The sequence below is a fragment of the Chiloscyllium punctatum genome, chromosome 48, assembly GCF_047496795.1.
Source record: "Chiloscyllium punctatum isolate Juve2018m chromosome 48, sChiPun1.3, whole genome shotgun sequence".
Taxonomy (NCBI): domain Eukaryota; kingdom Metazoa; phylum Chordata; class Chondrichthyes; order Orectolobiformes; family Hemiscylliidae; genus Chiloscyllium; species Chiloscyllium punctatum.
This window is the reverse complement of record NC_092786.1, coordinates 45,585,526-45,611,238: the sequence shown is the minus strand read 5'-3', so window position 1 is coordinate 45,611,238 and position 25,713 is coordinate 45,585,526. Positions and strand designations below refer to the sequence as shown.

General features: G+C 40.1%; 1 protein-coding gene across 10 annotated transcripts in view; it reads right to left on the bottom strand.

The window, feature by feature from the left end:
* Nucleotides 1-25,713, bottom strand: part of sema6d (semaphorin 6D) — a 295,419-nt gene that overhangs the window by 6,644 nt on the left and 263,062 nt on the right. For 8 of the 10 annotated variants that reach the window (XM_072565102.1, XM_072565100.1, XM_072565101.1 and 5 more), the window contains 17 exons: nt 23,194-23,356; nt 19,325-19,436; nt 19,054-19,114; nt 15,129-15,191; nt 14,635-14,736; nt 13,897-13,987; nt 13,454-13,573; nt 13,166-13,254; nt 12,248-12,465; nt 11,057-11,188; nt 10,315-10,470; nt 10,054-10,227; nt 8,739-8,879; nt 7,541-7,618; nt 7,299-7,357; nt 6,892-6,942; nt 3,943-4,086 (listed from right to left, as the gene is read on the bottom strand). In XM_072565102.1, coding sequence (XP_072421203.1) covers nt 3,943-4,086; nt 6,892-6,942; nt 7,299-7,357; nt 7,541-7,618; nt 8,739-8,879; nt 10,054-10,227; nt 10,315-10,470; nt 11,057-11,188; nt 12,248-12,465; nt 13,166-13,254; nt 13,454-13,573; nt 13,897-13,987; nt 14,635-14,736; nt 15,129-15,191; nt 19,054-19,114; nt 19,325-19,436; nt 23,194-23,356 — 1,954 coding nt within the window. The remainder of the gene's footprint in view (nt 1-3,942; nt 4,087-6,891; nt 6,943-7,298; nt 7,358-7,540; nt 7,619-8,738; nt 8,880-10,053; nt 10,228-10,314; nt 10,471-11,056; nt 11,189-12,247; nt 12,466-13,165; nt 13,255-13,453; nt 13,574-13,896; nt 13,988-14,634; nt 14,737-15,128; nt 15,192-19,053; nt 19,115-19,324; nt 19,437-23,193; nt 23,357-25,713) is intronic. The other 2 variants (XM_072565105.1, XM_072565110.1) reach the window with 2 other exon arrangements.

Here is a 25,713-nt window from a genome sequence, read left to right as displayed (position 1 = left end):
TAGATTACACAAAGAACACTTTTTTAAAAAAAAATCACTAACAGGATGTGGTCATTGCTGGTTAGGCCAGCATCTATCGTCCATTGATGTTAAGATATAGTCTGGAAGTTAATTTTTAAACTGTTAAGTAACATTATCACAAAGTGAAGGATTGGAATACAATAGATTTACAAACTGCTGAACAATTCACATGTGGAATTTGAAGTTCAAGCACATTTCTTTTGACTTTGTTTCTTTTCTATCTTTTATGGAGAGAGTCTCACTCAATGGTTGTGCAATATTACCATCATGTTGAGCACAGCTAGGCAGCTGATATTTCTTAACATGCTTGGAAAAAAGTAAGGTAAAGATGAAATCTCCTAGAAAATAGGATTAGATTAGATTACTTACAGTGTGGAAACAGGCCCTTCGGCCCAACAAGTCCACACCGACCTGCCGAAGCGCAACCCACCCATACCCCTACATCTACCCCTTACCTAACACTACGGGCAATTTAGCATGGCCAATTCACCTGACCTGCACATCTTTGGACTGTGGGAGGAAACCGGAGCACCCGGAGGAACCCCACGCAGACACGGGGAGAATGTGCAAACTCCACACAGTCAGTTGCCTGAGGTGGGAATTGAACCCAGGTCTCTGGCACTGTGAGGCAGCAGTGCTAACCACTGTGCCACCGTGCCGCGAACTGAATGAAAATTGGGTTTCTTTTTAATGGAATAGAAGGGATGTTTGTTTATCAGTTTCTTCACCCTCCCTGGAGATAACACATTTAATCTCCACTTTGTGAGCCCTTAGATGAGTGAATCCACTAACCAATACATCCAAATGTCTCACTCTATATCCATCTCTATCAAGCTGCCACTAGGATGAGTCTTATCCTTTTTGTTCCTGGATGCCATGATCCAGCACGATGTATCTTCTCAGAAAGAGATACATTAGACCATATCTTCATTTTCTTCTTAAGTTTCTTCTCACAGCACAAGTATTTCTCTTCATCTCTCGCCTTTTGAATTCACTTTAGCTGGATGCTTATCCAATAGGTTTCTGATATTTGTGCTACATGCAGCCCTAGCAATGCTGTTCACATGTGTTATGGTTTAACCTCTGGAACACGTGGGACTTGTACCCCAGCATTCTGGTCCAGGGACAGGCACAGTGCCACAACAGCCCTAAGGTCAAGCTGCTGAGATTGGATTTAAAACTACTACCTCAGAGTATTAGCTTGTCTCTGAATTACTAGACAAGTGATATTGCCACTACCTACCTAGCAATACTGGGGTAAACTTGCCTGAATTACTAAGAGTGCAGCATGCTCTGTAGATTGGGGTAAAAGATACAGGAGTACACCTAATCAAAGCCTCATTTTGGCATTAAAATACTGTGGGATAGACTGTGGGGAAAGTACAGATATATTATGGTGAATAAGGTAGCATATCTACTGTATTTCATGACTGAGAAGAAATTTTAATTTCTTTTGAAAGTCAGACACTTTGTAAATTTCATTATTGCTTAATTTAAAATTCTATTGCGAAATGTCAGCAATGACTCCTTAACGTCTAATTGAGCTTCTGAGTAAACAAGCAATGGCTTTTTTCAGTCAAGCAACACAGCGGTTTTTTTATATGCCAGAGTACCATTATAATGCAGTGTTTGGCCAGTTCCCAAGTAGTGCATTTTAAAAAGGGCCGACTGTAATTAATATTCGTGGTTTGGCTCAATTACTTGGTTGATAGAAACCGGAAGTAATAGAGTTTTTAGTGTTCCTAGAATTCATTCCTGCTATTTGTGAAGAAAGCTCTGCACAGATGATAATGATAAGCAAACTCCTAGAACTGTAATCGGTTGTCCTCCTAACGACAACTGTGGCAATGGAGTGGAGCTAGCTTTATGCTGTTCAGTTTCTAACCGTGATTAGGATATTATTTAAGTCACCTTTTTATAAGGCAACAAGTGAATACAACCTATGTCGCAATATTAGTAATATTACTGCACCGGGACTAAAATTTATTTCTGGATATAACATTTAATTTGTGTACTCTGTTGGACAAGATTGCAAATGCTTCATAAACAAGTTCTACCACACTGTCCTATCAAACTGTGAAGTTCCGGCTCTGATTTTTTAATCCATCCCTTTTTGTAATTCCCATGTCCCCCTTCCCTTGGTTTTAAATGTCCCCTAAACCAGCTGCCACTTTCTAAATTCTTCCATTTCAATTCAGGGAAACATCTGCTTGTGGATAAAGTGCTGTACTTTTAATTCCATCAGGCTACCCATGCCAACAGTTATGTTTGCGTGCAAGATAGAAAGATTGTTTTAGTTCAAATAGAGGAAAAAAAATATTAGCGTTGGCAGTTTTTGAAAGCATCCTGTGTTGGTGGAATTCCAAATAAGTAAAATATAACATTTTCTATGATATCCAAGTAAAATACACAAATATAGAAAATATCAAGCTAAATCAAGCACAGTATTGTATAAAACATACAACCACGCAAACAGAACAAGGAAGCTGTTTCCTGTTCAAAGCCAAAATGGATAATCTGGCCTGAATACTACTTAGCCAATATATTCAAATACAATTTACAACCATAAATATTTTGCAATTACTACAGTCATCAAAATCAATGGTTCTTTAACACAACGATTTACATTAGTTTCTTGTATAAACTTAGGTTTTATCTCAGAGCAGTTACTCAAGACAGAAGGAAAAATTGTTAGGATGACTGTCAGGATAAGATAAAATGTTAGCACAGTATATTAATATGAAACAGACGTGTTTAGTTTACATCTGTCACCATTCTGGGATTCCACTCAGGCACAAGTTGGTTAATAGGAGTTGCATTCTCTATTCTACACACATGCAGCTTTCTCATGACTCTACAGGTTAGTGAGATGTGAGAGCTATTAAGAGATTTTTGTTTTATTACATACAAAAATCCAGGCAAGGCCTTTTGAACATTTTATCTTTCTAAATGATAAAATGCTCAGGGTTGGAACTGTTAATGGCAGTGGTCGACAGAAGGAAATGTCAAAAGGATAAAGGCAGCGTTGACGGTGAGATAACAAAAGCAACAAAGGAAGGAGAAGACAAGGTGACACAAAAGTACAATGGACCAAGTTCAATCATGAATTGCTTACATAACCCTCATCAACACATTGAATAGAAATGTGCAAGTCTCAATCAAGGTAAGAGTGATTAACAGGGGAAAAAAAAATCACTGCCAATATATCTGATAAGAAACCTGTTTTAGCTGCTTGTTTTTATGCCCAGACAAACCTGAACATTTTTCTTAAGAACCCCAAAACAGTCCTTTTGAAGCCTTTCATGTGCTGTTTCCTGATCTATATTCTCCTCAAATCCAAATGTTGTGTTGATAGAGGGATCTAGCTACAAAAATGAATGTGGAATAAAAATGCAATTTACTTTCCTCAAAGAAATGTGATTATTAATTCAAGGGGAAAAAATGTCAGCCATAGTGAAATGCCGCAGTATGCACATGATAATGCCACATTTTTTGACTGAACTCCACATGCAAATTTACTTCTCCCTACCTTGCAGTGACTTGACTGAATTTCATGTGAAAACTTGCAGGACTAAACCAAACTGGCTATGAGAGTGTTCTGAGCTTTGAAGTTCAAAACTATTATTGGCTTCTTTTTAAAGATCAGTTCAAAAGGTTTTGATATTTGGAGAAAGGAGTTGGAAGAATTTTGCATTCTATACAGTGCAAACCTAGAATATGAAGCCTTGCAAAATTTTAAAATATCACCATCTTTCTATTTAACTCAAGGTTAATCTTGTTTTAATCTAAATTAAGCCATGAATCTTTGTGCCTATTTTGGCTGTCTAATATTTATAGAATTTGTTTGAAAAAACAGCAGCTTTTGTGTTTAAAAACCAGGTTTCTATTCAGTGAAAGAAAGTTTCCCTTCAAAGGCCTTACCATTAGGGACAGCAGATAATGGTTCAAAATAATCATAAGTGTTCATATCATCTTGCACTGCAACTTTTCGTGAACCAATCACGTTTGGAGATACTACTGGGTCACTTGCACCCGTTGAAACAGAGACTGCCGAAACATCCGTGTCTGTGGTGATAAATTTAAATTATTTTCACAATTAATGGGGGAAGAATTGAATAAATTTGCTTTGTAATGATGCCAAAAACGCACCACTTAGCAAATGTCTTAAATGTGCAAATAACAAAAACAGCATTTATTTGAACGATTGGAAAACACCCAGCTTCTGTGTTTGACTTGCATGGGACAGTTAGACTATTTTACTATTAATACATCACACCACCTCTGTCAGAGGGCAGAGGAGGTAATGCTAGATCCTGAGGGTTGATGGGTACTCGGCAGCCAGCCAAGTGGATGTGCATGTTTGGGGCTGATTCTGCAGGTCATGTTGCCCTCTGTGTCTGTTTCTCTCAAATTTCCTGGCATGACTCTACAGCACAGAAGTACAATGCACAGCAGACCATTCAGCCCTCTCAGCCAGCAGTCACAGAAAGAGCTGCAGTGTTAACTCCACAGACAACCAAATCCACTGAAATCTACAATGCATTTATAATATATTTGGCATAATCTGTTCAAAGTGCTCTTAAACTAGCCTGTTTTTTGAAAAAAACAGCTTCTTATTGAAGCAGAATATCTGAAGTCTGCGACCAGTCTGCTGCCATGGCTGATGCCTGGATAAAGAACATTTCAGTTTTGATGCGTGGATACTGATATTAACCAGCTTCTAAAATGTGTCCCTTACCCCACCAGTCCTGGATACAGCAACTTGGCTTCAGCCAGACTAAAGATATCTGCGCGGGGCATCTTTTCTTTCTGAACAATAAATTTGTTTTGTGGACAGATGGAAATGAGAGCAATTGGTTTGAGTCCAGAACATCTTTTTCAGTCTGGCAGAAATCAGGCTTCATCTGCTGTGACTACTGCTGACACAGGCAAGATGGATGCCCAGAAAAGTGCTATGTCTGAGTTCAACTTGAAACTAATTCTGGCATGACCTACACATGGACAGACAGAGCACTGACTTTCGGAAAAGCTGAGGTGTCTTTTTTTTGCTTATGATTAAGGTCCATCACTCTGTGCTTATTGAGATTTATATCTCAGAGTTTCTTAGAGGTCTAACTGTAACAATGATTCTTGAGTAGGGCACCTGTCGTGGTGAGGGGCAAGATAGAATGCATGAATGACCTCTGCCATGTTGCTGCATTGTGGGGACATACTATGCTGTAAGGAATTAAATTAGTTAAACATTCTTCAAAATGTCACTTTGTGAATCAGCAGTTTTTTGTTGAGTAGTAAAGAATTAGCTTGCAGCTTGACATCATTATATCAGTATTCAATTTAGGAACTTTGGGTATCAGCCGCAGAAAATTCAGGCTCGATTTTTCAAATGTTGATGGGGACAAGGTTGAATAGGGCGGGGAGTGTTCCCCAGTGAAGTGTCAGCCTTTCCACTGCCTCTAAGACACACTGGTATTTTCACAGCAGGGTGAGGGGAGCCAGAAACCTGCCCAGCTCCTAATTAAGAGCCAGATAAGCTCCTCAAAGAGCTTGTTAATGGGCTGAGGCAGAACAAGAGGATTCTTTCAAAGCACAGACTGGGAAAAGCAAACAGGTACTGGGACAGGTAACTGCTCAGCTGTCAGCAGCAATGGATAGAGACATCATGTGATGAATAAAAGAAATGGAAAAATAGGATGTGCCGAACGGAATCAGTCAACTTGACTCTCTGATCTGATGCCTGTTCCATTCTGAAAGGCAGTGGCAAGACATGTCTTGGTTACCATCTGCTATTGAGCAATCTAAAGCCTGCTCCGGTCTCTGTGCAATGTCCGACAACCCCAATTGAGTGTCGAGCTTACCTCTGGCTCAATTAATGAGTCTTCAGCGCAGCTGCACAGTGGAGTCAGGCCCTAGAAACAGACCAAGTGTCTGATTCCTGACAGTGGACTGGAAATCAAACAAACACTTTGTTTCTGAAATGAAAACACCACGCCACAACTTTTTTGAAACCTCCAAACATTTTGCTTTTAAGAACACCTGCAATTTATGGAGTCTAGAAAAGCTCAAGTGAATTAAGATCAAAGCCTTTTGAATGTTCTTCAGGAAGTTTCTGATTTTTACAAAAGGGGCTACTTGTTTCCAGACAAGTGGAGCTTGTCATCAGGGGGAAGTAGAAAGCTTTTTGAAAGAATCAAAATTTTGGGACTCAACCCATAATTACCCAAAATGGCGCCTGGTGCTCAAAGGTTTCAAGAGCTGCTTGCAACAGATTTAGAAATGTGGACTTTTGACATAACAAACCATCCATGGAAAATGCTCATTAGTTAAACACTCCGGTCTTGTTCACAATAGAATGAAGCCATTTAAACAGATGCTCAAAAGAATGGAATACAATTTCTACCACAAAATACGAATAAAGTACTTCAACATTTTCAGTGAACAGCATTTTGTCAAATTGGGAATATACGCAAACATCGAATGAATAAATGCTTTGTGGTGTTATGCTACATTAACTGAAGCACACTTCTTGATTTCTGAGAGAAAACAGATAAGCAAGTGAGTAGTTAACCAGCAAGATGCCTACACATGCTTGGGAAGCAGAGCGACCTGGACTGCTACAGAGTGCAACAAGTGTTAAAAAGGTAACCTAAAGGTAAGAAGTCTGATTAGTCACTGGTGGCTGGGAAAACGTGCTGGAAGTGCTAATGAAGAAGGAGGAAAGAACAATTAGTCAGGTACACAGTTCTCATGGCTGGCAGATATAGAGCAATTTAGAAACAGCCATCTGAGTGTGCAGCAAGGAAAAGGGGAAAGTTTGCTGAGGAAGTGGAGGGAGAAAAACAGGTGAACATAAACAGCAACAACATGACTAACCAGATGTTGGATCACCAAATGTTTTGTAATCTGATGTGGTGGCCAAGATTTCTAAGAGAATTAAAACAGAAAGATTGGTGAAATAAAAAAAAGTTAGCAACTGAAATACTTCCATTAATCCCAGCTGTGAATGCAACAACAACAACACTTGTTGTGCACCCACTTAGAACAGACTAGACGTTACGGATTTCAGCACTGCACATCATTTAGGAAGATGAAAGGCTTGACTTTTTTTTGAGACCATACACATTATTTGCTTGCCATGTTAGCCACACATGAAATTATATACTGCAAATTGATAAGTCAAGGTTTGAGCACCTACATGGAACTTTAAATGATTGGTTTATGCCTTCACTTCCTAAATTCCCTCCATATTAAAACAAAATCGATCGAGAAATCTTACTTACCATGACAATCTCCAAGATGTGCTGTGTTGCCCGACTCTACATCTTGTTCAAACACGGTGCTGGTGATAAAGAGCAAAAAAAAACACTCTTGAGACACGTGAAATACAACCCCATTTAGTCTATAAAACATAAACTGCTTCAACAGGAACAGGTGGAGAATAAAATAAGCCCTCACTGCAGCCTTGACTAGGAGAATTCAGCCTCATCAGAAATGAAGGTATGAGCGTGAAAATAGTACTTACTTTATACCAGGCTTCACAACTCCACATGATTTATTATCCAACCATGCACAGTATGGATCCCGTGAACCAATGCAGGCTCTGTGGGTAAAATGGAAAAGAATTGTTTGTAATTTTTAGGGTTTTTGGTAATAATTACAGAATGGGTAGGTCATTGAGGGGTTACTCTCTGTCATCACTTGCAAAGAGACTGCTTAGAAGATCAGGTCCATGAGAATTCTACATCCAAGGAATAATCCTGGATTTGGGGACCCTTTTGCACAAACCCAAGAATATTTGAAATAGGAATGTCCACAGCTGACATTCACCCAACTCTTTCTAATTTCTTGTCATTCCCCTCAACCCTGTGTGTCACTAAAAATGCCTTTCTTTAGGGAGTTGGTGTTGCAAGTCTGTTACGTTTTGGGTGATGAAACATCACTTGACTTTCATGTTTTGGTTTCTTTTCTTATCAAGTTCTTTAAATGTGTATTCAGGAACTTGAACCCATTGCCTGGATGACCTGTTCATGTGAGAAGATAAAGAGGAGGAGTAACCTTAATTTCCCTTGAGGTTGTTCTGAATTCAGGAAACTTGAGGATGATCTTTGCATATCGGCTCTCTTCCCCCACCCACCCCCAGCCTCCTCCTGACTGCCTTAGAGTTCACAATTCATTGGAGCAGCAACCATGTCAAGGCTTGGTGGGTGAGTGCCTTTTTGCAGCACAGTAGTCACTGTGAATTCCCAAGCAGCCTTTTGAACTGGGGACCTCTACAGCTGCAACCTGCCTCCCTTGGCTGCTGATTTCCCTTCCTAGCCTCTGACAAGGAAATCGCAACCTTGTTCCTGCAGACCTTTCTGGCCCGATGCATAGCCCTCACCTCTTCCTTCCAGTCATGCTCACATTTCAGTCCAAGGTTTCCTAGGCTCTAAGGTGTTTCAACCAAGGTGCGCAAGCAACCTTTTTAAAAACTGACAGAATTTTGTATCGGTAAAAATTTTGGGATGTTCTATCTGCCCACACACCCTGTCATTTGAACAATTCAGTGAACAATTTTCTTGAAATCAACTTTGTCAGTCACTTTTGGGACACATTTAACCACATTTAAAATATGCGTAACATTTCACACCATTCTCATTATGGATACTGCATAATTTCCATTCTGACCTTGTACACAAACAGTAATAAAGGTAACTAATATCAAGTTAAGAATCACTAACTTTTTGCACGTGCCATAATGTTCACAGTGGCTAAGTGGAACACGGATGACACAGCTGGAGAAGGCCACAAACAAGACGTGGTGATCTCGATCAATCTGTAAACCCAGCACTTTCCTGTCATCTTCGCTCGCAGTGTTACACCTGTTTGTTTTGGTATAGATAGAAAATTTCAGTCAGACATTTTCGCAAACAGTCTTGATTTGACTGCTATAAGTGTGACTGGAATATTCTAAGTACATAGCAGCTTGAATTCACATTAGGTACAGTACGCCATCTCTTTAATCCCTGATGATTTAAGAAGCTTGGAAAATCATCTGCTGACGTGTTTTCATGTAATTCTTCCACGTGAAGTCAACCTCACTGGTATGCTGCTGAGTTTTCAGCAGCAGAAGACTGTACAATTCAGCAAACAGATTAATGGAGGATGGTTTGAAAATAGTATTATTAAAACATAGCATTCTAAATAAATGGGTTGGGAAAACTAACAAATCCTCTTCTACCCTGTACAACGCATCCTCATTTAGATGACTCATTTATAGAAGCATTTTATACCTTTTGAAGTAGATAGCTGATGCAAGACATTATGGATCGATAAGGGAATGATATATTGGAACAGCCCAGTAATTGGGGTTTACTGCAGCTTGGAATATCAATAGAGGGATGCCTAAACTTGATATATATTGACACCGACCATGATGGCTCTGGTTAGGACAAGAAATTCACAGATTTCTTCAAACATCTGCTCCTTGATGCATCTTTGGAAACAACACTTATCGGAAGACAACTTCCTAAAAGCGTCGTGGGCAAAGGAGAAAGAAATGATTGTCAAAAATCCCTTGTTCAGTTTATTTTATGCTGCTGGATGATTTTTTTTTAGAATTAGAATCTCTACACTATGGAAATAGACCCTTCAGCCCATTAAGTCCACACTGACCCTTCAAAGAGTATCTCACCCAGACCATTCCCTTACATTTACCCCTGACTCATGCACATAATCTATGCATCACTGAACACTACGGGCAAGTTAGCATGACCAATTCACCTAACCTGCACATCTTTAGGTTGTGGGAGGAAACCCATGCAGACACGGGGAGAATGTGCAAACTCCACACAGACAGTTGCCCGAGGCTGGAATTGAACCTGGGACCCTGGCGCTGTGAGGTAGCAGTGCTAACCGCCAAGCCACTGTGCCACATTCTCTTTCAGTACTTTTTGCCATACTCCTGCACCTGACATTATTTACTTTGTAACTGCTTTAATTTCTTTTAAACATTTTTGTTTTTGCAAAATATAAAATTATAAACACCTTACGTACTTTAAGGGATTAAAAACGTCCATTTCCTCCAGTAGTATGCTGTCATTGAGAGAACTGGGACTGGTTTTTGTTAACACTTTAAGCACCATGCCAGCTTCTGAACCAATAAAGGTAACCGTGTAGTTCTGACGTGGACCTGCAGCATTATCAATAGCAATTGCTGTCAGACGATATCTAGAAAATGAAAATCCAACCTCATTAAAGAGTTCCAGGTGAACAAGAGTCTGGAATTTAACACAACCAGCTTGTTGGATATCTTACCTGACCCTTGTCTTGGTAAACCACGGTTCCTCTATGACGGAGGGAACAGCAGAATCCATAAGTGGGTGCGATTTGATGAAGGAGAGTGTTTCATCAGGGAAATCAATCGAGACTTTGTAAGACTCTGCTGGACCATCTCCTGCACAGCAGCCAGGTCTTCTCATTAAAACAAGTTATAAGTTAGCAAAACAAAAAAATGGTACAGGGCTTCATCAAAGTATATCCTGTAATTGCTACATGATTGCAGTTTCTACTGGCAGTCTAAAAATTTACACTTGGCACCAGATTGGCAAAAGACTTGCATTTATGTAGCACCCTTCATGACCACAGGACATCCAAAAGCATGCCACAGCCACTGAAGTCTGGTCATTGTGGAAATGCAGCAGTAAATTTGCACAAAACAAGCTCCTACAAATGTTCAGCTCAATGCGATAATGATCAGATCATCTGTTTTTATGACACTATTTGTTTGAGGGATGCACAGCCAGCACTGCTCTTCTATGAACCAACCAGTGCCAACTATCTTCCACATCCACCTGAGGAGGCAAATTGGGCTTTTGTTTTAATGTCACAGCTAAAGACAGCAAGGCAACAGTGTTGCACTGCCTTAGTATTGCTTGACTATGTGTTCCAATTCTGAGAATGGGACTTGAATCCACCAAGCTTCTGACTCAAGGTGAGTCAACTGAGTCAAGACCCTGCCCAGATATTAAAGTTGAGAATGGTAATGGTAGGAACGCACCTTGGACTTGGTACCCTATCTTCTGGCACAGCTGTCCAAACAGAGTCTGGGGTTTTTTGTTCTTTAAATCTTCCTTTGAATGATTTTTCAATATCTTCCATGTTGAAGGCACACACTGCTGATCCAGGGATGCTGTACGAGAAGGGAAGACAATGCTTTAAAATTTCCTTCCGCAAATTCCTTTTGACCAATTTGATTTGTGAAGAGGCTTAATTGAGCTGCTGAAAGGGAACAGGATTAAAAATACGGGGTAGACCATTTAGGACAGAGATGAGGAGAAACTTCTTCACCCAGAAAGTGGTGGCTGTGTGGAATGCTCTGCCCCAGAGGGCAGTGGAGGCCCAGTCTCTGGATTCATTTAAGAAAGAGTTGGATAGAGCTCTGAAGGATAGTGGAATCAAGGGTTGTGAAGATAAGGCAGGAACAGATACTGATTAAGGATGATCAGCCATGATCATATTGAATAGTGGTGCAGGCTCGAAGGGCAGAATGGCCTACTCCTGGACCTATTGTCTATTGATTGGCTCACATCACGTTCTAGTTGAGACTGTGGTGCTGGAAAAGCACAGCAGGTCAGGCAGCATCCAAAGAGCAGGAAAATCGAGGTTTCCTGATGAAACGTCGATTTTCCTGCTCCTCGGATGCTGCCTGACCTACTGTGTTTTTCCAGCACACTCTCGACTCTGATCTCCAGCATCTGCAGTCTCCACTTTCACATCACATTCCAACCTGCCGGCCTCTGGAAGTAATAGAGGCAGGCGAAGGAGCAGGTCTGTTCTCCATGAGGGTAACAAATATAAGGAATCTTGCTGTCTCTGATTTAGCCCATTTGCAGGTTAGAAAGTGGGAAAACCCTTCAGTTGAAGAAAGGTAAAGATGTCAGTTGGAGAGATGAAAGGTGCTTTTACACTACAGCTTGTGGACCAGGAGAAACGGTGGAGAACCCATCTTTACCAGTCCCATTGGATTGGGTTTATCTTCTCACGTGGTCTGTTCCAGGACTTTCCCTATGTCACTGGCCTAAACCCATAAATAAAACTGATGTAGGCAATGGGTGGATGGGCAGGGGACACGGAGTCCACTAAATGCAGCACATGTGGAAACCCAAACCTCAAGGTTTCCTATGTTAAATTCTGCAAACTCACCCTCCTTTTTAACACCAAGTCTAATAACTTTCATAACTTTCCTCACCTGTTTAACTGGGTTGTAAATACTCCAACAATGGCAGGTGACCCATTGATCTCTGTAATGTCTGTGACAGACTGTAACACATCAAAGTAGAAGAATGAATCTCCAGGAACTGAGCAGTTTAAACGAGCTTTTAGAAATGATGTCCAGTGTTTTTCCAGCACTCGTTGTGATCCTCCCATGTCATTCTTGCAAATTCTTGCTACACGTGAATAAACGGCCTGTGGAAAAAACATAAACGACACGCTGAACATTTCTGCCGAGCTGGAATAAAGGATTGATTTCATATCATTGCTGTGCATTTATTCTCTACGTTTAATAAATTACTCCAGGTACCATTGGTAACTAATGCTTGGAAATTTTTTATTAAATGGAATTCCAAATAAGGAGAATACTCCCCGACCTGTGCTACAATATCGAAAAACATATGGTCATTGAGTTGTAACCGCTTTAATTAACCATGAGTAAAATGTTTAATAATTTACCATGGCAAATCTATGTGGGATTGCAAGTAACATGAACAGCATTAGTGAGAATAAAATATTTATAAGTGGGAACCTTCAGAGAGAAGAATAAATTTTCGAAATCTTTTTGCAAAATTGATCATAATGTCTGTCAACCTTAGATTTCCACTTAAAGAACAAATGTAAAAGGAACAAGATCTTCAGCAGCAATTCCAACATAAATCCCTTTAACACAGATTCTAATTGTATCAAAAGGAAATGCCTAACACTTTATAACCTCCCACTCTTTCTAAATGTGCAATCCAGTTCAGTCAACACAAATATTCATGAACAAACCTGCCATATGTTTACTGGGCGTGCTGATACAAATTCAGCAATTTGCTTATTTAGACCAAATTCATTAATATTTCTCACGCTTATTTGAGTGTGAACTAACACGTCTAGAGGAGATACTTGCCTTTCCAAGATTGTTATGTTCAACAGCTATCTCTCTGAAGAAGAAATACACATAGTTTTCATATTCAACAGCATGCAGGAAGTGGGGCTCTGTGAGGGAAAAAATAGATTAAACATGTATTATTAGCTTCTAGCATACTCAGCCAAACACAAAACTCTTAACTTTGTCACCCACTTGGGAGTTAGAAACACTACTAACAAATTGCTTAATGTCTAGGAACAAAGGTGTGTGCTTTATCTGTGGTAACCTTGAGGTCAGATTCAACAGGCTGCATGATTTTAGCATTACCTTTGATCCATTTTGAATCATATTTAATTGTCCTCAGAGCCGATCCATCCCCCATACTACGGTAGATGACTGCATCACTGGCTAGGAAATCAGCAACTGTTGCTGAGTACAATTTATTGTCTGGAAAATTAAACAGACGTAAAGCAAGTTACAGGTTTGAGACTTACTCCAGTGTGATTTTTCAAATTGTACAATGTCCCCCAGCATTTGCTTTAGAGTATAATAACAGTTCCTGGATACTGTTACTCTATTTATTTGTATATATAATTGCTATAAATGTATATAGTTGGTGTTCTGAGTAGTTCCACATTGAAATGAATAATGGGCAAATATAATGTTTGTGACACAAACTTGGCACACAATGAGCTGTCGTATCTTTCCAAGCTTGTATCGACACATAAACATCATCAATCATTTAGATTCATTGCTAATGAACATCTTACCAGCAAAGAGGGCAACATTGGTTTGCTTGGCATCAAATGGGCATCGTGCCAATCCACTGACTTCTTCACCATTATAATCCAAAGTATCCAACTGCATAAAATGAAGATATATTATACTTTGTGTCAGCATTGTTCTGTACAACAGCTGTGAAGCAATAACATTTTATATGGCTATAATGCAATTACTATTGTTGTATTCAAGTGTTCTGCTCTTCCTCAAGATTCGCATTAAAAACTTTCCAAACTTGAAATATTACAAAGGAAAAAAAAAGCTTCTTTTTGAAGTGATTTATTAATATTTTTGAAGTATATTTTTCATACCATTCTGACCTGAAAAAAAATCTTTCAGTAAAGAGATCTAAATTTGAAAGACTCCTTTCAGAAATGAAAGTTTCACAAAGCCTCTAATACTTAATTACTGCAAATTTGGAATTTCTTTTTGGATTTTAATTTTATGCTCGGCAGTGTACTGGCTGACCTTGGTGTCCATTTTACTTTGTTTCAAATGCAAAGGTTGAGCTATTCAGAGAGCTTATAAAAGTCACACTCGATAGTGATATACACATTTGCAGGCTCTAATTCCACTAAATTTGTTAATCACTTAGTCTGCAAAGTGCCAAACCGTTGATGGATTGCTGGAAATACAGAAGTCACATTGGGCTTATTTCTGCAGAAAAAGGAATCAATTCTTTACAATGCATCTAATTTTAATTGACCAAAAGTCTCATCATTACTCACCCGATAATATCTGCATACAGGGTAAAAAGCATTCGTGCCACAGACAAAAACTGTTCCGTCAGATTTGGGGACAAAGACTTTGATAAAATTGTGGCATTCGTCCTAATGGAAAAAAATAAATCCCAAAGTGCATTAGATAGATACTGCATCTCTGATTTAATCAGTTTATAATAAATGAAAGTAGTCTGTCTCAGTCTAAACACAGCATAGTTCAGATAAATGAATGTCTGGTGCAGACTTAGATTATCAATGCTTTACAGGTATTCCCATTCATTCAAATATCTATCAATATGTCACTCCCAATCATTCCAATCTATCTCAGTGCATCTATCTGAGACATAGGTATTTATATTAATCAATAGTTTTGTCTTTCAGCTAATACAATGTATTCTGTACTTCACTATATACAGATCTTGAACTAAGCAGTGTCTGTGGTAAATCAGCTGGTTACTGGAGAATAATTGTATTGGCAGGCAATAATTCATAATACTTACTTTGTGTTTGCCCTTCATAGCGCAGTTATTTCGGTCTTCTTGTCTTGATTTCCAGGTTAGTTTCTGTCACAATGCAAGTGCATAGTTACATTTATTGTTCGAATTGTCCTCATTAATCCAATAAAAAGAATTTGCAATCTTTATTTAAAAAATAATTTCTTGAAGGAGTTTCATCTTCTATATTCTTTAGCTGATTATTTTGCAGTTTTCTACAGTAACTCTGCAGCTATACAATAGTACCCTCACTCTACCTGGGTGTACGGTTGTTCAAATATTTCAGATGAATCTGCATTGTGGATTAGAAGGATTCAATCCTGTCCAAGCCCTATCTACATGATCATGTGCATCCCTTCCTTTGTCATGCAAGAGTAAGCAGTGCAAAACCTCCACTCAACTTGAGAGCTCTACGATTTTACAAGCTCAGCACAAAGTATTGGACAATCTGCCACATTGTAACATCCTCCAGTGACCAAACTGGCTGCTTCAACCGAATACTCATATGTCAGAACTGCTGAGTTTGGCAGGCTCTGTTAGCATTTCTTTAAGTGTACAGTGACAGACAAATAGCACAGCGTAGATAAAGGAAAGTGGGGATGGTAGTACACAACTGAAATAACATATTTTCCTTTATATGGTGTTTTAATGTAGCAAACAACAGCGCCATCATCAAAGACCAAAGGAAGAAATATTTGTCTAGGTGCTTAAAATCTTGGTAATGTTCAGGAGAGGGAGATGGTGGGGCAGAGAGTTTTAAGCAGGATAAAGGTGGAGACAACTATTGAAAAATTCCTTCAAGGGATGTGGGTGCGCTCGCTCGGCCAGCATTTATTGCCCATCCCCAATTGTCCAGAGGGCAGTTAAGAGTCAACCACATTGATGTCACCTATAGGCCAGACCAGGTAAGGATGGTAGATTTCTTTCCCTAGGGTGGCACGATGGCTTAGTGGTTAGCACTGCTGCCTCACAGCACCAGGGGCCCAGGTTCAATTCCAGCCTTGGGCGACTGTCTGTGTGGAGTTTGCACATTCTCCCCGTGTCTGCATGGGTTTCCTCCGGGTGCTCCTGTTTCCTCCCACGGTCCAAAGATGTGCAGTTCAGGTGAACTGGCCATGCTAAATTGTGTTAGGTGCATCAGTCAGAGGGAAGTGGGACTGGGTGGGTTACTCTTCGGAGGGTCGGTGTGGACCTGTTGGGCTGAAGAGCCTGCTTCCGCACTGTAGGGAATCTAATCTAATCTTAAAAAAGACATTAGTGAAGCAGATGGGCTTTTTACAATTCATATTAGTGCACCATCACCATTCAGCCAGCCTTTTTCTTATATTTTATGAAAGGATGACTGCTAATAATTAGGCTGAAGGAGTGGAGGGTGGACAGATCAAGAGGCTAGAGTCACAAAGTGTGGGCAGATGATAGGGCTGGGGGGTGAAGTGGAATGGTAGTGAAACTGTCTGAGATCAGAAAAGAAAGGATGCAGGCTACGATAGAGACAGCAGGAATTTGGTGGAGGTAAAACATGGGAGCATACATAAATCGTTTGGCTGGAACCTTGGCCACCATTTAATAAGATCATGGTTGATCTGCTTGTGCTTCAAGTTCTACACTCCCATCTTGCCCGCTCACTCAATCTACCTTTATTTGTCTTTGACTTACTTCTATCCTCTTCACAATATACTTTCCTACTTATCTTGGCATTATTTCAAATTCAGCTACCGTGCCTTTGCACCCATTGTCTGAGTCATTGATGCAAATTGCAAAAACAAAAGGCAAGGCCTCAGCATAGTCAAACTCTGCTCATTACATCCTACAATCAGACAAAGATCCATTTACGCATATTCTCTTTTCTGCCAGACAGCTGTATTCCACCATAACCTTTGAAACAGCAAATTACCAAATGCCTTCTGGAAATCCAAATATAGTACATCTACAGGCACCCCTTTATCCACAGCACGTTACCCCTTCAAAGAATTGCGATGAGGTGGTTGAATGTGATTTCACTTTGACGAAACCATGCCAACTCTTCCTCAGCTTGAGATTTTTGAAGTGCTATAACCCCTTTAATAATTGTTTGTAATACCTTATCCATGACAAATGAACTAACTTAATGTTTTGTATCTCTCCCTTCTTAAGTAAAGAGTTTAAGTTTACTACTTTCAAGTCTGATACAACCTTTTCTAAATCGAGAGGCTCTTGAACAAGTAGAACAATACAACCTCTTTTAAGATTAGAGGATGAAGTCTATCCCGACCTGGAGACCTGTCAATCTGCAGCAACATTACATTGTTTTTAGTACCATTACCCTTGTGATTGTTATTTCACAAAGCTCCTCTCATCCTTCCTCCTCTTGAATTATAACTATTTTGTAAATGTATTTGGTATCTCCTACAGTGAAGTCAGAAGCAAACTATTTATCCATTTCATCCACCACTTCGTTATTATCTCTTAACTCTCCATTCTCATTTTCTCACAAACCAACAGTCACTTTACTCACTTTTCTTTTTAAGTAATTATAGAAACTCTTGCAATCTAATTTTACATTCCCAGCTAGCTTTCTCTCATACTAATTCCTTCTGATTAATCTTTTAGGCAATCCCTGCTATTCTTTATATTGACAGTGATTGGACATGCTGCTCATTTTTGCTCAACTTGATGCTTTTTCAAATTTGAAGCTTTCCTAATTTCTTAAATTAACTGTGGATGATGGATCCTCCCTTTACTATAGAACTAGAGAACTCTGAGATATCCTCTTAAATGTCTGTCAGGAAGTCTCTATTGACCTAAATCTAGCCTAATGTGCTAGTTCAATTTAGCTAGCTCAGTTTCATTTCCACACAGTTACTCTTATTTAGGTTTTAAAGACCGAGCCCTGATCTTCCGCCTTTCAAACTGAACGTAAAATTCAATCATATTGTGGTCATTGTTACCTAGGTGTGCCTTAACTCTGAGGTCATTAGTTCACCCTACACAATAGTTACAAAACACAGTTGCATGTCTAATATAACCTGCTCTCTGGTTCCAGAACGTGTTGCTCTAAGGAACAATCTTGGATGTACGCTATGAACTCCTCACCCCTGCCAATGTGACTTTCCCAGTTCAAATGGAGGTGAAAAGTCTCCTGTGATTATTGATATCTGTTTATGTCAAGGACCCAATGTTTCTTCTTATCCACTCTATCCCACATTGTGGTTACTATTAAGTGGGGGTTGTAGACCACTCCAACTCGTGATTTCTTTCCCTTACAATTGGTCATCTCAAGCCAAACCAATTCCACCAAGAATCGGAGGCTGGTCAAGACTGTGTTGTAATCATCATCTCTGGAGACAATACACAGCTGACGAGCTGAGTCAGAGTTCTGGCAGTCAACATTACAGATCGACAGGTAGGAAGTCTTTACAACTGAGTGGTCACAGGATTTCATTAATTGCACAAAGGAAGGACAAAGATACAAAATGTGTGTCAAGGACCATAGGGAATTGCTTTGGTCTTTCACTGTGGGGGAAATTGCAGCTCACTGGGATTTCCTGTTCGAGAAACACTGGCAGCTGACGGTTGAGGCACAGTGAAAAGACAGAGTTGGGTGTTATCCGCAGACATGTCAAAACTGACTTTGTATGTTTATGGATGATGTGGTCAAGAGGACAGCATGCAGATAAGGAGGAAGACACATTATTAAAGAGGAATTAAAGGAAAGGCAGTGGAGATGGAACAAGGTGAAGGTGCTTAAAGAAGAAAGTGTCAGAAGAATCAGGACAGAAATGAAAATTTGATTTGGTGGTAAAGGCCAAATCACCACTGGGACATAAACCAGACAAGTACGTATTTAGTTCACCCAAGGATTTGTTTATTAGTCCATATGACCAAAATACATAGTGGTTCAGGTGGAGGGGCAGAGCTGATGTGAAAAGGGAAGAAAAGAGGAGATACTTACTTTACTCGAAATTATTTCTCCCCTTGGCGGATCATTTAAATTAATAGCATAGACTTGGTCCCTAAAACAAAAATACAAGTTCGGTGTGTAACTGTGTTTAGTATGTTACATTTCTAAAATTGAGCTAACCATTCAAGCTTAAGATTATTTTTTCCTTTTAAAAACATACTTTTGATGCAAATTCCTACTAGAGGATTTAAGTTTAAATGTTTAGATCGGTAATGTAAAACAAAAGGGCAAGGAATAGAAAAACCTATGGTAGCTCAGTTACCTGCCAGCAATATATAGTACATCTTCGATTTTCAGCATTAGCTGATAGTCCAATCTATGAAAAGACTCGTTTCCTAAAAGCCGTCCTCTGAATACTGGATATTGTCTTGAATCTGTGAATACAGAATGTGGTCACACAAGACTGCATCGCTCTGAGATCTATGCAACACATTAACTGGAGGCATGTATCTCGTACAAACCATTTGTAAACATAATGCATCATATTGTAGATTGATTTTACTTGAACAAAACAAAGCTGGCACTTCGGTGATCAACATCAAGCATGCAAGACATTAACATTTGTTTTCTAATTAATGATTGTCAGACAATCAGATGTTGTTACTGGTACTGATAAAGTATTCTTTCAGAGTACTCTCCTGCTCACTGATTCAGATGTCTCAGTTAATGTATTAATTCTCTTTGTTCACCGGTCACAGAGTTCCTCTGAACATCAAGGGAACAGGATGGTGAATGTTGAAGGAATGCCCACTGTAGCCAGAGTCAGAAGTCACACAACACCAGGTTATAGTCCAACAGGTTTATTTAAAACCACAAGCTTTCAAAGCACTTCCCCATTCGTCAGGTGAAGTCCGCCTGACAAAGGAGCAGTGCTCCAAAGGCTTGTGTGGCTTTGTCAGATTGTAACCTGGTGTCATGTGACTTCTCACTTTGCCTACTCTAGTCCACGTCGCTGTAGCCAGGATCGTTTTGATGCATAGACAGCAACTACTGGAGAAACTCAGCAGGCCTGGCAGTATCTGTGGAGAGAGAAAAAGAACTTCTGAAGGAGGATCACTGGAGTTGAAACGTTAATATTTCTCTTTCCACAGATGCTGCCAGACTTGCTGAGGTTCTCCAACGAATTCTGTTTTGGTTTCAGATTTCCAGCATTTGCAGTTTGTTGGTTTATTGTTTCACTTTGGCAAATCTGCTCTTATGGAAGGGTTTCTCTGTTTACAAGTCTTGATACTGTATTACCTTAAACATTGCAATACAAATGTTGCCAGATTCGGAAATATACATGTACATGTTAAACTAATTTAAGTCAACACAAAATATAGAACTGCTGGGGAAAAATGATTAGATGGAATACGGACATAGACGCAAAAAAAAGTAGACCAAGGAATTCTTGTGGTGTGGTATGGTAGTGTCCCTACTTCTGGATCAGGAGATCCAGGTTCAACTCCCATCTGCTCCAAAGCTGTGTAATAACATCTTTGAACAGATGATTAAAAAATATTTATAAAACAGGTCATGGGATGGGCCTGCTGAACTCTGCTCCAGACAGGGGTTAGTTCTTGTGCAACAGGATGACTGGCTCTGGTTAGCACTGCTGCCTCACAGCACCAGGGTCCTAGGTTCAATTCCATCCTCGGGTGATGGTCTGTGTGGAGTTTGCACATTCTCCCCGTGTCTGCGTGGGTTTCCTCTGGGTGCTCCGGTATCCTCCCAAAGATGTGCAGGCCAGGTGAATTGGCCATGTTAAATTGCCCATAGTGTTAGGTGCTTTAGTCAGAGGGGGGGTGGGTTGGTTTTCAGAGGGTTGGTGTGGACTTGTTGGGCCGAAGGGCCTGTTTTCACACTGTAGGGAATCTAACCTAATCTAATAAACTACGATCCTTTCCACTCAGATTTCCTGAGGTATTACAGCAGCAAATTCCAGTTCTGGACCCAGTGACAGTAATGTGTTTGAGTTAAGATGGTGTGTGTCTTAAAGCGATCTTAATAGCAGCAGCATTCCAAAGATCTTGCTGGCCTCCATAGTACTGAATGCCATGGAGCTAGGAGATAATGTTTCAGTAAGCTTCGTGGCTTGTTGCACTGTATTCTATAAGGCGTATACTGCAACCACAGTGCAGTAATGCAGGGCACTGTCCTTAGGAAGTTCTAGTTAGGCAGCAGAATATTTTCTCCTAGATGGCATTGAACTCAAAACATTGTTACAGCAGCAGCCATCCAGATCTGTTGCAAGTCTTCCAAGCCTGCACATGACTTGAACTTTGTCGATGTGTAGAGACTTTCACAGTCAGGAAGCTCTCGGACTAGCCAGCCTGAGCTCCTTTTGTAGTCAATGGAATAGAGACAGCTGATACTGACCAGCACTGTTTGGGCAAATTGGATCCTGTTGATCCTGTACCAACTTGTTGCAGGGAGAAAGTGAGGACTGGAAATGCTGGAGATCAGAGTCGAAATGTGTGTTGCTGAAAAAGCACAGCCAGTCAGGCAGCATCCGAGGAGCAGGAGAGTCGATGTTTCAAGGATTAAGTCCTGACGAGCTCATGCTCGGAATGCTGACTCTCCTGCTCCTTGGATGCTGCCTGACCGGCTGTGCTTTTCCAGCACCACACTTCCTGACTTGTTGCAACCTGGACTCCCAACTTTGAGTCAAAAGGTTTGTAAATTCAAGGTCCACAAAAAGGATTGTGCAATTAGTTAATGGTAGGGTCCTGCGGAGTGTTGTCAAACAAAGTGGCCTAGGGGTGCAGGTGCATAGTTCCTTGAAAGTGGATTCATAGGTACAGAGTGGGGAAGGTGGTGTTTGGTAAGCTTGGCTTCATTGGTAAAACATTGAGTACAGAGGTTGGGATGGCATGTTGCTGCTGTCCAGAACATTGGTGAGGCCACTTTTAGAATACAGAGTACAATTCTGGTCGCCCTTCTTTTGGAAGGATGTTGTTAAACTTGAGAGAGTGCAGAAAAGATTTACAAGGATGTTACCAGGTCTGGAGGGTTTGAGTCATAGGTAGAGACTGCACAGGCTGGGGCTGTCTTTCCAAGCTCAAGCATCACAGACTGAGGGCTGACGTTATAGAGGTTTATAAAATCATGAGGGGCATAGGTAGGGTAGACAAAATCTTTTTCCTAGGGCGCGGGAAGTCCAAACTAGACAGCATAGGTGAGAGGGGAAAGAATTAAAAAGAACCTATGGGGCAACTTTTTCATGCAGAAGGTGGAATGTGTACGGAATGAGCTACCACAGGAAATGGTGGAAGTGAGTACAATTGCAACATTGAAAAATTTACCTGGATGGATATATGAAGAAGAAGTGTTTAGAGGGATATGGGCAAGTGCTGGCAAATGGGACTCTATTAGGTTAGGATATCTGGTCAGCATGGACAAGTTTGACCGAAGGGTCTGTTCCGTGCTGTACATCTCTATGACTCTATGACTAAGGACATGCTGCATCTTTGGAGCCACCATCATTCAGCTGAGATGTTAAACCAATTTCCTAGCCGCTTGCTTACAAAACATGACCCGACTTGAAGAAAAGCAGAAGTCCTCCCGCTTTAACAAAGAACGTTGTCCAGGACATCCATCATCATAAAAGATTACTCTGTTCTTTGTTTCCTCTTCATGGGGCCTTGCTGTCTGTACAATTCAATGATTAGCATTTTTCATGTTTACTCATTGAGAGGAGTGAAGGCTCAGTGTTACTGTTCATGTGCAGTCAAACCCAATTAGCTAAGCTGAACAGATCTGGCCAGTGACACATATCCCTAGTTCAACCACTGAGTAAACAGTGTAGTAAGAATGTTACAAGTGACAACTGCAGCAGAAATTAATTATTATTTTTAAGTGTATTAGTTGCATGATAAGATGGTAAAATGAATGTCTTATAAGTAGAATCAAGATTAATTATGTGAATTATAAAGTCAACATTAATCTATGCAACGTGAATAATGATTATTTTTATAGCAGATTACAATTTGCACTGTAATTATTACACTGCCTTGAACAGCAGGCCTGTTTTTTTAGATTCAGTGACTGAATGGTTTACACTGTCAGGTGATTCTGTGAATTATTTTTTCTGAACTCATATTTGCACAAGCACAGGCTGAATGATGATATTCCAGGAGCCACTGTACTTACGGTGGAACTCAATGGTGTTAATGGGTTCGTCATCTTCCGGGAAGCTGACGGCAGCTGTTGGGCAAACCATCAGCAATAAGAAGAAGGTCACTGTGAAGAAGGAATACTCTGTACAGAGCTTCATGCTGGCCACACGGTCTCCCTTTCGCAAAACAGAAGCTACCTGCAAAAAGCAAAAGGAAAAACAGAAGTGGTTAAATCACGCATCAACACCAGTGATTTTTAAAGATTCATTCACAGGATGAAGGCATCACTGGCTAGACCAGCATTTATTGTCCAGATGGCAGTTGAGAGTCAACCATGTTGCTGAGAGTCTGGAGTCACATGTAGGCCAGACCAGGTAAGGGTGCCTGTTTCCTTCCCAAAAGGACATTAGTGAACCAGATGAGTGTTTTTTCCCCTTCAATCAGCAATGGATTCATAGTCATCATTAGACTCTTGATTCCAGATTTTTAATCAAATTCAAAATTTGAACCCGGGACCCCAGAACATTACCTGGATCTCTGGATTGACAGTCCAATGATATTACCACTATGCCATCACCTCCCCAGGTTGTAACTCCTTCCACTACATTCTGGAGCACAGTCAAAACACAAATTCTATCATCAACAAAAAAAGGAAAGTGCTGGTGAAACTCAGCACGTCTGACAGAATCTGTGAGAGAAAAACAGAGTTACAATTTCAAGTTCAGGATGACTTCTTCAGTGACCCAGTGCTGGGTGTTTTGTTTCAGATTCTCAGCATCCACAGTTCTTTACTTAATTTAGCTTAAATTCTATGATGTTCATCTACAAATTTCCCTTGCCAATATAGAGTTATAGAGATGTACAGCACGGAAACAGACACTTTGGTCCAACTTGACCATGTCGGTCAGATATCCCAACCCAATCTAGTCCCACCTGCCAGCACCCGCCTATATCCCTCCAAACCCTTCCTATTTATATACCCATCCAAATGCCTCTTAAATGTTGCAATTGTACCAGCCTCCACCACTTCCTCTGGCAGCTCATTCTATATACATATCTTTTCTCTGTGTGAAAAAGTTGCCCCTTAGGTCTCTTTTATATTTTTCCCCTCTCACCCAAGCAAAGGTTACCTCAGATTGCAACAGGATCTTGATCGGATGGGCCAATGGGCTGAGAAGTGGCAGATGGAGTTTAATTTAGATAAATGCGAGGTGCTGCATTTTGGGAAAGCAAATCTTAGCACAACTTATACGCTTCATGGTAAGGTCCTAGGAAGTGCTCCTGAACAAAGAGCCTTGGAGTGCAGGTTCATATCTCCTTAAAAACAGAGTCGCAGGTAGATAGGATAGTGAAGAAGGCATTTGGGGTTTGCTTTCCTTTATTGGTCAGAGCATTGAGTACAGGAGCTGGGAGATCAAGCTGCAGCTGTACAGGACATTGATGAGGCTACTGTTGGAATATTGCATGAAATTCTGGTCTCCTTCCTATTGGAAAGATGTGAAACTTGAAAGGGTTCAGAAAAGATTTATAAGGATGTTGCCAGAGTTAGAGGATTTGAGTTATAGGGAGAAGTTGAATAGGCTGGGGCAGTATTCCTTGGAGCGTAGGAGGGTCAGCAGTGACCTTAAACAGGTTTATAAAATAGTGAGGGGCTTTATGTAGTTTTAAATCCAATATGACACTGTTTTAAAAAAAAAACTGTTAAGAAACTTGATGAAGAAATTGAGTGATCTAATAATGAAATCCAAAACAGTACTCTGCCTTGGATCAACAGCTAACCATCAAGCAACTTCTTTTTGTAGATGGTGGGATGTTCCTGTCTGCTGATTGAGACGTAGACACTGGGGAATGGTCATGGTCATTTGCTTGCAGTCAGAGCACTTCTTTGCTATTAACACCAATTCTGGATTTATGCTTTGCTTGCCTCCACAACACTTTGCCCTTTGTTCTAGGCCTCCTCTGTGTACTTACCTCCTTTTAATCTTTCCCAGACATTCACTTCTGTTCCACGTGCTTTTCCCCACTATCCTCAACAGCATAAACCACAACACATTTCTCTCTCTTTTTCAGGTCAAAGCAAGAGTGATTTTGGACTCAAAGCGTTAACTCGGTTTCCCTAACACCTTTTGTTTTTTTTATAAAATCTTGCTGCTTTGGTGTTTTGTTCCCCTACATTGCAACACTAATCATACTTCAAAAGGACTTCATTGGCATTGAAAAGCATTAGAACGTCCCTAGGTTGTGATTAAGTCATTTCTTACTTTATTTTTGTCATATCAATAGCTGTTTTTCACTTGATTTGGAATTGAGCTAAAATAAACAGCTTTGATTTAAGCAAACCTTATTATTTATTATTGACTATTAAGAAAAGACAAGAATGAGCAAAGCTTAAATCTTTGGGCAAGTTTTGACAAAGTGATTCTGCAAGCTAATTGATTTGTTGATAAATATTTTTGATCACAGAATGCCAAAAAAGTTGAAGAATCTGCACTTGATGAGTGTTCAGTACAAAAATTCCATGTGCAAACAAAATCATCCACATTCTGCAAACTGA